This window comes from Elgaria multicarinata, chromosome 8 (genome assembly GCF_023053635.1).
Source record: "Elgaria multicarinata webbii isolate HBS135686 ecotype San Diego chromosome 8, rElgMul1.1.pri, whole genome shotgun sequence".
Taxonomy (NCBI): domain Eukaryota; kingdom Metazoa; phylum Chordata; class Lepidosauria; order Squamata; family Anguidae; genus Elgaria; species Elgaria multicarinata.
In genome coordinates this window covers 23,121,605-23,134,354 of record NC_086178.1, presented here as the reverse complement: position 1 = coordinate 23,134,354, position 12,750 = coordinate 23,121,605, and the positions used below count along the sequence as shown (strand labels likewise).

Genomic DNA, 12,750 nt, shown 5'->3' with positions numbered 1-12,750 from the left:
GGAGAGGGGACAGGATAGAAGCCTAAATTAGGGGAAGACCCCAGAGGTCTAAATCACAGGGAGCTGAAAGGGTCTGATATAGACCCCCTAATCTTCCTCAAAAAATTAGGGGTTCAAAACAACTCCCAATCTCCTCCCAGGTATGGTGAAATTGGTGGGGCCAAAAGCAGAGCGCTTGTCCATGCAGAGGCAAGCACACAGTCCACTGGGGTTAAGAGACAAAAAGTGTGTGGCCCAACTTTAGCTTCCATTCAGCCTGGGGCCCAAAGTGGTGTTGGAATTGGGCTCAGAGGATGTCTTCCAAGTTCAGTCTCATGCCACCTCAGCAAAAGACTGGCCCAATTTTAAAAACTTGTGGGATAAGATGAATTGGCTTTGGAGACATGTTTTCTTGGAGCCCAGTTCTATCCGTAAAATTTTCATACATCCTAGCTTGTTCTCTATAATAGACAATTGGTATGTCCACATGTGGACAGCTAGTGTGCCTAAAGACCAAAGTAGAGGTGTCATTAAATGCATGAGTTGCATTAATTATATGAACGCAATTAATGTGCACGTTTTTGTTATGTGAATAGGCACAGTGGAAGCTGTTTGCATTTCGGGAGAAGCTCCTTGGCACTAACTGGAGCTTCCTTGAAATGCAAATACTAGCTCAGAGTTCTGTAGAGACTATAGCAGGGAGAGGAAATGTTAACCGCATCCTCCCCACCACCCAGGGTTCCAAGATTGCTCAGGCTTCCCCGTACACGTTAGATGAATTCATGCAATTAAGGTCATGCCTATTTTGACCCTAACTAAAGCAACGTAAAAGAAGGTCTGTCTGAATGGTATATAGACCTCACAGCCCATCCAGAAAATATTGGGAGGTCAAGATAATCCCCGCCTCCCTCTCCCCAGAGATCAATGTGAGCCCTCAACCAGCTGATAGTTCAATAGTCTGAACGGAAACAAGCAATCTAGACTTGCCTGCATATGGATCTGAGCTTAGATGGTGTATGCCCTTGTGTTGTACGTCCTTCAAGCCAATCTGCTCCCCTCCCTTGAATCCTTTTGGTGCCCCTTTACTGAAAGAACTGGGGGGAGGACATGGTTTCAGATAATGTGCACTCTGTGGCCAGCATCTTCTGAGACAGTTCTCTCTCTCTCTCTCTCTCTCTCTCTCACACACACACACACACACACCACTCTTGTGAATGATTTCTGGGAGCTAACATACATGCATACTTTTGTGTGTATTGACAACCCAGGAGAAACTTTCAAAACTCAAAGGTCTGAAAAGTATCTGAATATTACGAGAATGCCTGAAGAATGGGGAAAATTTGGTCATTCACAAAATTAACTCGCATGTGAATGTCTACTACGTTCAACAACTGTTGGGCATTTTTAGTTTTCTTGTACGGCGCCTTGAGAGGGTTTACCCTAAAAGCCAGCTTATTAATCTTTTAAACAAATAATAAGAAATCAATATTAATACATCATTCAGACTTGAAATTTTACAGTGTTTAACCTTGTGACATTTCGATTGCTGACTTTAGCACATTAAAACATTTGTAATTTGAAGCTATCCTTCATGATAAATATTGGCGTTTTATTTGAGGTGGTTGAAGGACTGCATCAAATTATTCATCCCTCCTCTCCCCCACCCACCCCAAAAAAGTTAAGAGAAAGAATCCATTGTGTTGTGAATCTGATTCCTGTCTCAGCTTGCCCAGCTGGATCCTTTGGTGAGCGGTGTGAGGGACAATGCGATTGTGTGCACAGCTATTCCTGCCATCACCAGACTGGAGTGTGTCACTGTGAAAAAGGGTGGAGAGGAAAACAGTGTGACAAGCGTAAGTTGCCATTCAGCTTCTCCTACTTTGTGTGATCAAACTGGGTGGTGCTCATCTGAAATCCCACTGAACTAACCCCTCTGAAATCCACAGTCCAATAAATGAAGGCTGCTGAGCATAAAAACACCTCCGTGGCTTTCATTTTTAAAAAAGCTATGCCCAAAGTGAGTCCTAGCTTACGAATGGACTTTGTTGGACTTCTCTGTCATGAGCATAAGCTGCTTCTTTCTGCTACCAACCCCCACAACGATGGCTTGAACAAAGGGGTGAAGGCCCAAAAGCGACAACACAGCCATCTGGAGCCACACAGACCCTGGTGTTGTAGGGAGATGGTGGGCTGCCCACGAACCTTCTTCTTTCCTTCCAGAGGAGGGAGAGAAATAAGAGCCGATTTATGGTGTACTAGTTTTCCCATTGAGTAGGGTCGTGGTATCTGTTGTCAAAGAACAAACTGCAGACCACGGTTTGTTGTCACAGCTGGGCACCTACTGAGGACCCACACCCCAGGAGAGGGTCCACGGAAAAGGGCCCTCAAACCTGTCTGTTCTTCCGTCTCTTAGTTGGCCAAGACAACAGGGATGGTATGAAGAAGGAACAGTAGATGCCCCTAACTACATGCTCATTGGCTCTCTGCCTGGCAAGCAAGCGGTTGTTAGCAATGACAAGGAAGAGCAGCAGCAGGCGACAATGCTCATGAGAAGGTAGACTTATTGAGGGAGAGCGTCTTGACTAAGAGGCCTCCTAAATCTGGAGCTGGCAAGGCCACCCATTAAGAAAATCAGACAAGCATTGTTGTATTGGACAAAAACTCCATCCCATCCAGCATTCTGTTTCCAACAATAGCCAGCCAGAAAACACTGCATGACATGAGGGCAAGACAGCATTTGTTATACAGAGGTAGCGGGCTTCCAAATATGGAGGTTCTATGCTAATAGCATTCGATAGGTCTATCCATAAATATGCCTAATCCCTTTTTAAAGGTGTCTAAACTACCAGCCATCAGCAAGTGGTAATAAATTCCAAAAAATTATCTATTATATTAAATATTTCCGCTAGTTTTCCAACCTCTTCCCAGTCATCTTCATTGGCTACCACTTAGTTCTAGTAATAGGAGAAAGATGGGGAGAAAAATAGCTTTCTCTATATATTATTCATAATTTTATAAACTTCTATCTTGTCCCTATTTCTATTCCTGAATCACTTCTCTAAATTAAAAAAGCCCATGCTTTTCCCTGTAATAAAGGTGTCCCAGCCTCCTTGATCAATTTACCTTTACTTTTTAAAGCTCCGTTACACTGAAGGGCAGAACTGGATCGTATGACTTAAGCATATTTGTACTTCTAACAAGTGATTCTTCTGGTTTTGTTTGCTTTTCTCCAGCTTGCTTGCCTGGCACCTATGGCAATGATTGCATTGAGCATTGCAAATGTCCTTCAGGCGTCCCTTGTCACCATGTGAATGGAGAGTGTGGATGCCCTCCAGGTTTTGTGGGCAGCAGTTGTGAAATAAGTAAGACAACTCATCTGTTTTTGTTGTGAAGGAATAAAGTTAAGTGTGTCTTGTCCAAAGGCTGCATGGAGGATGAAGAGACTTATGTCAACCAAGCGAACCATGATGGTGATAAGCATATGCAAAGCATAAGTTCTGCATTTGTTGTCCAGGGAGTGCTAGGAATCATAGAATAGTAGAGGGACCTATAAGGCCATCGAGTCCAACCCCCTGCTCAATGCAGGAATCCACCTCAAAGCATAATGGACAGATTTCTGCCCAGCCCACTCCGGAAGGCTGAAAATGACTGAGGCCTATTCATCACAAAATGATGACAGATGGAGGTGGAGTTTGACATAAACAGCTTGCAAGTGCTGATATCATTTTGTACTGGTATCTAATTCCTCTTTGCTAAATTCTTTGCTACAGCTCTTTCCTTGTAGAAAGGAGTTCCATCATTCAACTTTCCTCAAATCAAGAATTGACATTGGCTCTGGAGGTATTGCTCCTCAGCCTCCTCATTTCTTGAAGAATTTGCTGATCCAGAGGCTCTAAGTCTGGGTTTCCAGCATGGTGCCCCTGAGCCCCAATGTGTCCACAAACGCCTCTCTTGGCACCCACCAAGCTTCCTGACTCTCCTGATTTTCATATTATTTCTTAAGGTTATTTTAAATTATTTTTAATTGGGAATTTGCCATTCTACAAAGCAAAGTGTTGCCCTTTATTTGGGTTAAAAATCTTTATTGAAATGACTGAGTTTTAGTTCTGGTTACATAAGTCAAATAATAAGTCGGACATTTACGTTAAATTCCAATTTAAATTTTCACCTGGATTTAATATAACTAGTCATTAACTTACTTAATACCCTCTGTTCCCTTATTCCCCCCCCCCTTTAAACCTCTTTGACCCTAGGTCACCCTTATACAGGCCATGTTTCCTTTCTCCCTTGTTAGGGGCGGGACCTCTTTTGTTAAACCTATGTTCTCCATTAACTATATATGTCGATGGAGGAATTCTCCCATGTCCAGCTTTATTTACAAAATCAATTAATTTCCTCCATACCCCTTCAAATTTGTCTTCATTTGATTGTCCACACGCTATCCTTAACTTTTGAATCAATTTTTCTTACAAAGTGATCTGCCATACTCACTGATACCAATTTTCAATATAGAGCCATTTACCATCTTTCCAAAGCTTGGCTATCAACCATCTTGCTGCTAACAGTAGATGACTTACTAATTCATTACTTAGCAAGTTGATGTCTAATCCTATATATATATATATATATATATATATATATATCAAGTCTAGGTGTGGAGATGGGTGAACCTATTGTCCGGTTATTGAACTAATCTCTTGGAAAATTATTTACCTTAAGGCAGGACCACATTTGTATATATGTTCCTATGCCCAAGCATCCCCTCCAACACTCTGGGGATGTCCCTGGGCTTATCATTGATAGTTTCCTTGGTGTTGATACCATCTGTGTGTCAATTTCAACATTAATTTCTTGTATTTAATTGATATTGTTTTAAATATCTTTTTCACAATGCATCCCACTGTTTTTCCTCTATATGGATTCTGAGATCAGTTTCCCAAACCTTCCAGAGTGAATCTTTCGTACCGACTTCCTGAGCTATTATCCATTTATATAAATTAGAGGTCAAACCTTTTGTTACTCCTATATATCTCACCACTTCCCATTCAAATGCCATCAAATTCCTGGTAGCCGCAGTTTGTATTGCTGGCTGAGAGAAAGGCACATACTTGTGCAATTTCTAACCCCTGAGCCCTCTCCTGGCCTAATTTTTCCATCAATTTTTCCTGTTTGAACAGTTGTCCATTTTTAAAGAAATCTGTAAGGTGGTACAGTCCTTTGGATTTCCACTTAGCCATTTCCACTGCTGTTAATCTACCTAAAAAGGCTGGGTGGTGAGCCACCGGAATTAGCGGTGAGCGCCCTGGAGTTAATATTTCCATCCTCAATTTCCACATTTCAATGTAGTTAATGTAAATGGATTCTGTACCCGCTCTACTAATTGAAAAATGTGTTTCAAGTATGGCCAGATACTGATTAAAGTTCCCTCATGCATTATCCCTTCCATCTTCACCCATTGTTTAGAGGTATCTCCTTTCATCAGAGGGATTATGTGTTTAAGTTGGTTGGACTCATAATAACATGTCAGGTTTGGGATTCCCCACCTGCCCTTCTTGGGTTGCTTGTATAACAGTGGTTTGTGTATCCTGGTGTTTTTTTTTGTACCAAATATAAATGAATTACATTGTCTCTGCCAATGTTATAATTGTCTTTTTGGAATCCAGACTGGCAGTGTTTGAAATAAAAATAAAAGTTTTGGGACTGACATCATCTTAATGGCAATTAGGCGATCAGTAATGCTTTACTGCTGCTGCTTCTGTTTCCTTATCTCTGAACTAATGGTCTTCCATACTTTTTAATAATTTGCTACATATAATTTGTTTAAATCTCTAGTAATTTGGACCCCTAAATATCTAAAACTTACATGACAGAGTGGTATCCCCATCTTTTCAGAAAGTTGTTTTGGTGTGGGTGGGGTGGGGTAATTTAGGGCATGCTACACCTTAAGGGTGTAGAGAGAAGGAGTGGGGAAGATCACAGACTTACCTGCTTATCGTGATCCTCCCCCAGTGTCTTGACGGCTGTGTGACGTCCTGGAAGGAAAGAGGGACATTGCGGCTGCCATTTAAAAAAAGGCAAACGGGAGAAGAGTGCAATTGTGTTCCACCAAAAAAGTGTGTTTTTAAAAAAGCACGCTCCCCCCCCCAAAAGCATGCTCCCCACCCCCGATGGGCACGGACTGCCCCTGCTCAGCTCCATGCCCATTTTTAGAGCCCCGCTACTTGCGGGGAGGAAGGGACGACCCAGGAGCATCGGTCACTCCTCGGGGTGGTCCCAGGACCATGGAAAACCCAGGTTTTCCATGGTCCCAGATATCCCGGGGAAAGTCCCTGGTCATCCAGGGTTGCCCCCAGGATCCCCTGGATGCACAAGGACGATTGAGGGACTACCCTGGGTTATAGGGCTGGTGTAGACATGTCCTTAGACACATTGTCTCTGATTTACTGTAGTTTACCTCCAAAACAGCTACCAAACTAAAGTTCTCTAGTTCTTGTTTCAAGTGGGGTGTTTGGTCTGCATAAAGCCCTAGCAAATGAACCTCATTTTCTATTTTTACCCCCTTAGTATTTGGATTGTCTCGAAGGTTTTATGCCAGGGGGTGTCATGTGTTGTAATCATATATGAGAAACCACACAATGTACATCCACTTATGAACCAGCAACTGAGCAACCAGGGTGCTTTTCCATGGCATGTTACTCTGTTCCTAGAAATAAGCGCTTAAAACGTACGCTTGTATTTTAGTGCACAGCACCATCCATAATATAAACCACAAAGCTTTCGGGTGGGCCCCCAGGACCAAGAGAGGACCAAGAAAGAAACCGCATAAACATCTGAAGCTGAGTTGAAGCTTTAAGGCATCTGTGGAGGAGAGAGTCACCGCACATATTGGGGGGTGGGGGTGAGGACTCTCTTGAGTTTATTATTTTAGTCGATTTTCCTTGACATCAACCTATGACTTTCTCTAAGTGACAAGAAAATTGCAACTGGCCCTTGACAGTTGGGCACAAATTGACTGAACAAAACAAAATCAAACCGCAAAGTAATCCCCAAGCAAACGTAATAAACCCAAAGTCCCAGAGGGCAGCATTCTTCTGCAGGCAGTGGTCTTATTGAATAAATTCCACCCCGCTCTTTGTTTGAGTGCTATGTTTATCAAGACAAATGTAATTCATCGGTTTACATTTCCTCTTCCCTCAGCTTGTCTGCCAGGCACATACGGAGAGAACTGTAACCAAGCATGTCAGTGCTCTGGAAAGAATGAAGAGTGCCACCATGTCACAGGCCAGTGTGGCTGCCTGCCGGGTTACTACGGAAACCACTGTGACCTTCGTAAGTGACTTCTTATTCCGCCGCCATCTCTGATGAGCATGGGCTTGGTTGGTGGGTTAGGGCCTGATTTCAGAATTGTGTGGTTTTAATGAAAACTTGAGTCTTTGTTGCCGTAACAATGTTGGTTCCCCCCCCCCTTTTTTTTTTTTTAAGCTTGTAAGCATGAGGGCAGGAACCGTTTGGTTTTTATTGATGTGCAAGCCATTCTGGGAGCCTTTTTGACTGTAGAGTGTTGTATCCATGCCTTAAAAGCAAAACAAACAATCATGGAAGTTCTGGGCACCTTTCTGGGCTGATGCAAAGTATTTTTTTATTATTATTTGCAAAGATATTTATAGTCTGGAATTATTTTGGTCATATATTTATATTTTAGCGTATATTCTTGTAGTCTGTTTAGTATGCAAATGGACAATATATTGGATGTTAAAGACCATTTTGGATATGCTGTCATTTTTTGCCATCATATTCGCAACACTTAACCAGTATAGTTCAGTGGGAAGAATTTTGCACCCAAGACTCCAGAGTTTGGGGTTCAAGTATTTGGTCAATGGTGGATTATTATTAGGCCCAGTTCGTACATCCATTATGATGTGTTAACAGCCATCACAAAATTATTTCACTTTATCAATCCATGCAGGAAATGTTTCTTGTTTGGGTAAGAGTACTCTGCTCAGTGGTTTCAGCTGGTGTTGATCAAATCACGTAGCCTCTTATTTTTTTCTGGTATTTAGCTTAACCTGGTAAATATCAGCTGCCACCATGCAGAAAAAAATATTTAAAAAACTACTTACCACATTTATTATTATTATTATTATTATTATTATTATATCCCAACTTTTTTCTTCCAAGGAATCCAAGGCGGCATACATAATCCTCCTCCTCTCCATTTTATCCTCACAACAACAACCCTGTGAGGTGGGTTGGGCTGAGAGTCTGTGACTGGTCCAAAGTCACCCAGTGGGTTTCCATGGCTGAGTGGGGACTAGAACCCAGATCTCCTGACTCCCAGACCAACACTTTAGCCAGCTCACCACATGAACTCACCACATGAACTCAGACAAGTAAAATCATCTTATGAAAACTACACCATTTCAGAAGTGAATGTGGAAATCAGATCTTATTGATCTACTATGAATGTGAATGTGAACCTGAGCATTCTGGTCCAGCAAGGAGAAATCCACATCTGGAGGAAGTTTCTATAGCTGGATTCCCTTGCTGAAGTGGGAACTGCATGAGCCGACTGGATGCTGTGTACATCCAGATGTCTATCTGGATGAGATGCATCCCATGTGGCCTCCATTTAAACTACATAATATGGATGAAAGTGTGCAAGTGCTGAAGAAATTGCACTTCCTCAGCAATAAAAGTGCTGTGCAACCAGAATTGACAATAGTGTACAAATCTGGGATTAACAAACCTGGGATTCATAGAAATTTATAGAACGCAAAGTGTCGTGGATTTAGCTGCCGGTTGCCAAGCTCAAGTTTAGTACACAATTTTGTGTATATACTCAATGCCTTTTGTTTACCGTTTTAAGAAGCTCTAACCCACACTAAGCCTATGGGAGAGGGTGGGGCATGATTTAAACCAAAGAACTGATTTATAGGCAAGAAGAATTTATTGCAAAGCACATTCTTCTGGGGGAAGGAGTCCTTCCCAATTATCCATTTACATTTTATTAGTCCTTAAATTAGTCCAGTAATTGATGGTTTGGTATGATCAATCAATCAGTGCATTCATCACAGACTTTAAATGGTGTAAAGTTTTGAAATAATGGATTAGAATTGATTATATCTCTGTTAAAGGGAGTTCAGTAGCTTCGAAAACAAGCTGGTTGCATCTTCCTAATACATTTGATATTAATTTCCTTATTGTGTGACAGTGGATATTTATTCCAAACCAATCAACCTTTTATTATTATGGTCAATGACCAGCATGACAAATAAAGAAACAAATAAAACGCATAAAATAAAATACAGAGAATTACCGAGTCTCTGAATTCAGTTCCTGGCGGGTGTACAGCACAAAATTTGGCAATGCTAAAAGCAGTGGATGTATTTCGGTCAGAAAGAAATGGGGGGGGGGGACATAAAAGACATCTGATCGTTCTGGCAGTTTTAATAGAATAGGTTCAATAAAATATTTTGCGTAAGTCACGACAGAAGGAACAATACAAAAGAACATGAGTCACCAATTCAACCTCTCCAGAGACTTAAGGGCATTTGCGTCAGCTGTGGGGGATTTTACAATATCTTCCCTCCATTTCAATTAGTAAATATGAAAGTTGCTGCTGTATTTTATCAACAGCCAGGCAAAACTAGATAATGCAGCTCAGGAGAAATGTTAATGGAAGTCAAAAGATTTTTGATGAAATTAGAAGTTTCTGGGGAGGTGGGTGGGATTTCAAATGTGACCTGCCTCTGGGCATAAAGCATAGATGCAAGGCCAACATGAACACACCCTTTATTTTAGGGGGTGTGGATCTCAGGGTCATAGCATGCGCATTTGGGTTCTGTGTCTCCCATTATGCTCCAGGCGGCATGTGAACTGCCTTGAAGCAGTGACTGAAATTTCAAATATTTCACTGAAAGTGAAATATGAGGCAGTTATTTATTTATTTATTTATTACATTTATATACCGCCCCATAGCCGAAGCTCTCTGGGCGGTTTACAAAAGTTAAAAACAGTAAACATTAAAAAGGTATACAAATTTTAAAAATCATCAGAAACATAAAAAACAACAGTATAAAAACAACAGCATCCATTTAAAAACAACAGTTCTGGGGTCCGTTAGAAAACAAACTTAGCGTTGTTAAATGAAATGATATTTATTTATTACATTTATATAATAATACCAAAGGAACCTGCTTGGCCAAAACATCTGTAGGGGTTGAAGTTAAAAGGAAGTCAGAACACATACTGAAATGTAAGTTCATTAAAAAAACAACTATCAATTAAATGGAAAATTTAATCAGTTTTTATTTTAATCCTTTCAGGGATATTGAACCTTAGCCCCCTAGCCTAAACCTAGCCTGGCTGGTGCCCCAATCCACACACCCATGAGTTCCCCAGATGGCCATGTGCCCTCTTTCCACAACCAGCAGTTGTTTACGGGCTTCCAAATTTTGCGCAGGTTTCTCCCATTCTAAAAGGCCGAAATACCTCTCCTAAGACTTAGCTAAGAACTAGATTTTATTTATTTATTTATTACATTTTTATACCGCCCAATAGCCAAAGCTCTCCCTCCCGCACATAAGAACATCAGAAGTGCCATATTGGATCAGACCAAGGGTCCATCTCATCCAGCACTCTGTTCACACAGTGGCCAACCTGGCTAGGGACCAACAAAGCAGGACACGGTGCAACAGCACCCTCCTGCCCATGTTCCCCAGCAACTGGTGCACACAGGATTACTGCCACGGATACTGGAGATAGCACATAACCATCTGGGCTAGTAGCCATTGATAGCCTTCTCCTCCAGGAATTTATCCAAGCCCCTTTTAAAGCCGTCCAAATTGGTGCCCTTCACCATATCTTGTGGTAGTGAATTCCATAGTTTGTGAAGAAGTACTTCCTTTTATCCATCCTGAATCTCCCACCAATCAGCTTCATGGGATGACCCTGGGTTCTAGTATTTTGAGAGAGGGAGAAAAATGTCTCCCTATCCACATTCTCCACGCTGTGCATAATTTTGTACACCTCTATCAGGTCTCCCCTTAGCCTCCTTTTTTCCAAGCTGAACAATCCCAGTTGATGTAATCTTCCCTCCTAGGGGAGATGCTCCAGCCCCTTCATCATTTTAGTTTCCCTTTTCTGCACTTTTTCTAGCTCTTACCGACAGTGAGAGCTTTAAGCTAAAATATGCTGCTATTTGGGGTTTTTTGGCCCTCCCCCTTTTGCCTTCAACCCCACCTATCACTGGATTGCACTCCCCAAGAGATTTTATGAAACTGAATTCGACCCTTGGTCTGAAATCAAGCTTAGACGCCCATGCTTGGCTCTACACATTTTGGATAAACTTGTAGGCAGGCAAAAGTTATGGTTTCTGAATTACAAGTCAAGGCAGAGGCAAGGTCTTGTCATTGATGTCACTTCTAGAGCCAATCAGCAGCAGCTAAGGGGCCTATAAAGCTCAGCATGGCTATGGGAATGACCGCCCCCCCCGCCTTCTCCTGTATGGTGCTCACCACATCAAAAGACACAGTCGCCACTGGCGACCTGGTAAGCAATTTGTGATCTCTCTTAATTGTGATTTAAAGTAGGGCCATGTTCAGATGACATTCTCACCTAAGACTGCATCTTGGGAGGAAATGGGAGCAATGTGGGGAGAGGTCAACAACGGAACAGAGAGATGATTTGTTCATGGTATCTCTGACCCTGGAAACTAAAACTAGCTTTTTAGAGGGTCAAACTGTGCAGTGTCTCAGAGATACTTTGAATGTCGGATCTCCTGTCCAATCATTCACTTCTCCCATGGTGACAGAAATTGCTGCTTTAGATTTATAGGCTGCTTTTCTACTGTAAAGGTTCTCAAAGTTTTGGAGGGGGTAGAGCCGAAAGAAGCATGTGAGCCCAAGGGGAGAAAACGTTGAGAGAAAAATATGATGTAAATAGGGTGATAATGTCATCTTGCACTAGCAAAAAGACTCAGGAAACCTTGAAAATGGTAGTAAAATAAACAAATTAACTGTCTAACGGCGGGGCTAAATTTTATTCTTATTCTCGCAGCAGTTTTATATGAAGAATTCCCTGTGTGCTCCTTATTGAAAACTGCACGCCCACCAGCCTCCAAAAAGTTTCCCAAAAGCATAGACCACTAAACGGCATAAATGCTGGTTATAAAAAGAACATGCTGCAAGTGACAATAAATCAAAAGCGATCTGTAAAGTCAGCTTTTAAATTGCACAGCCTTCATAGGAACAATCAAATTAAAACAAATTGCTATCCTGAGTTGAAGAATGGAGAGTACCTGAAGGACATAGTGCCTGTTGGCCAAACCCTCTTTAATAATCACTTTTAAAAAGGCAAGGAAAAGAAATCTGCAGAGCCATATGCCTGAGAGTAACTTTTTTTAAGACTTCAGTAAAAGGGTTTGTGGACTGGGAGAAATGTGGTGACTGATAAGAAATGTGGACTGGTGTATCTAAATGGAGGAAGATAATTATTTTTTATTTACAGCTTTAATTTTGTATTTGCTCCTTGCTGCTCATATTCTCTTGTAAGAATAAAGGTGGGTTTTTTTAAAAAAAAAATCCTTCCTTTCCTTTCTAGCCTGGATTTTGGCAGACTCTGCTGTTTGCTGCACACTTACAAAGGAGAAAGCAGACACTAAGGTGGAGTTATTTTGGTCTGCTATGTTCTTTCATCACTGATGCCACAGGAATATATGGAGTTCCATCACAGGGCTAAAGCTGTTAGGCAATGTATATCAAAGAAACTGCC

General features: G+C 41.6%; 1 protein-coding gene across 4 annotated transcripts in view; it reads left to right on the top strand.

The window, feature by feature from the left end:
• MEGF6 (multiple EGF like domains 6) overlaps nt 1-12,750 on the top strand; it is a 256,048-nt gene that overhangs the window by 223,364 nt on the left and 19,934 nt on the right. For all 4 annotated transcript variants that reach the window (XM_063132003.1, XM_063132004.1, XM_063132002.1 and 1 more), the window contains 3 exons: nt 1,704-1,832; nt 3,213-3,341; nt 7,177-7,308. In XM_063132003.1, coding sequence (XP_062988073.1) covers nt 1,704-1,832; nt 3,213-3,341; nt 7,177-7,308 — 390 coding nt within the window. The remainder of the gene's footprint in view (nt 1-1,703; nt 1,833-3,212; nt 3,342-7,176; nt 7,309-12,750) is intronic.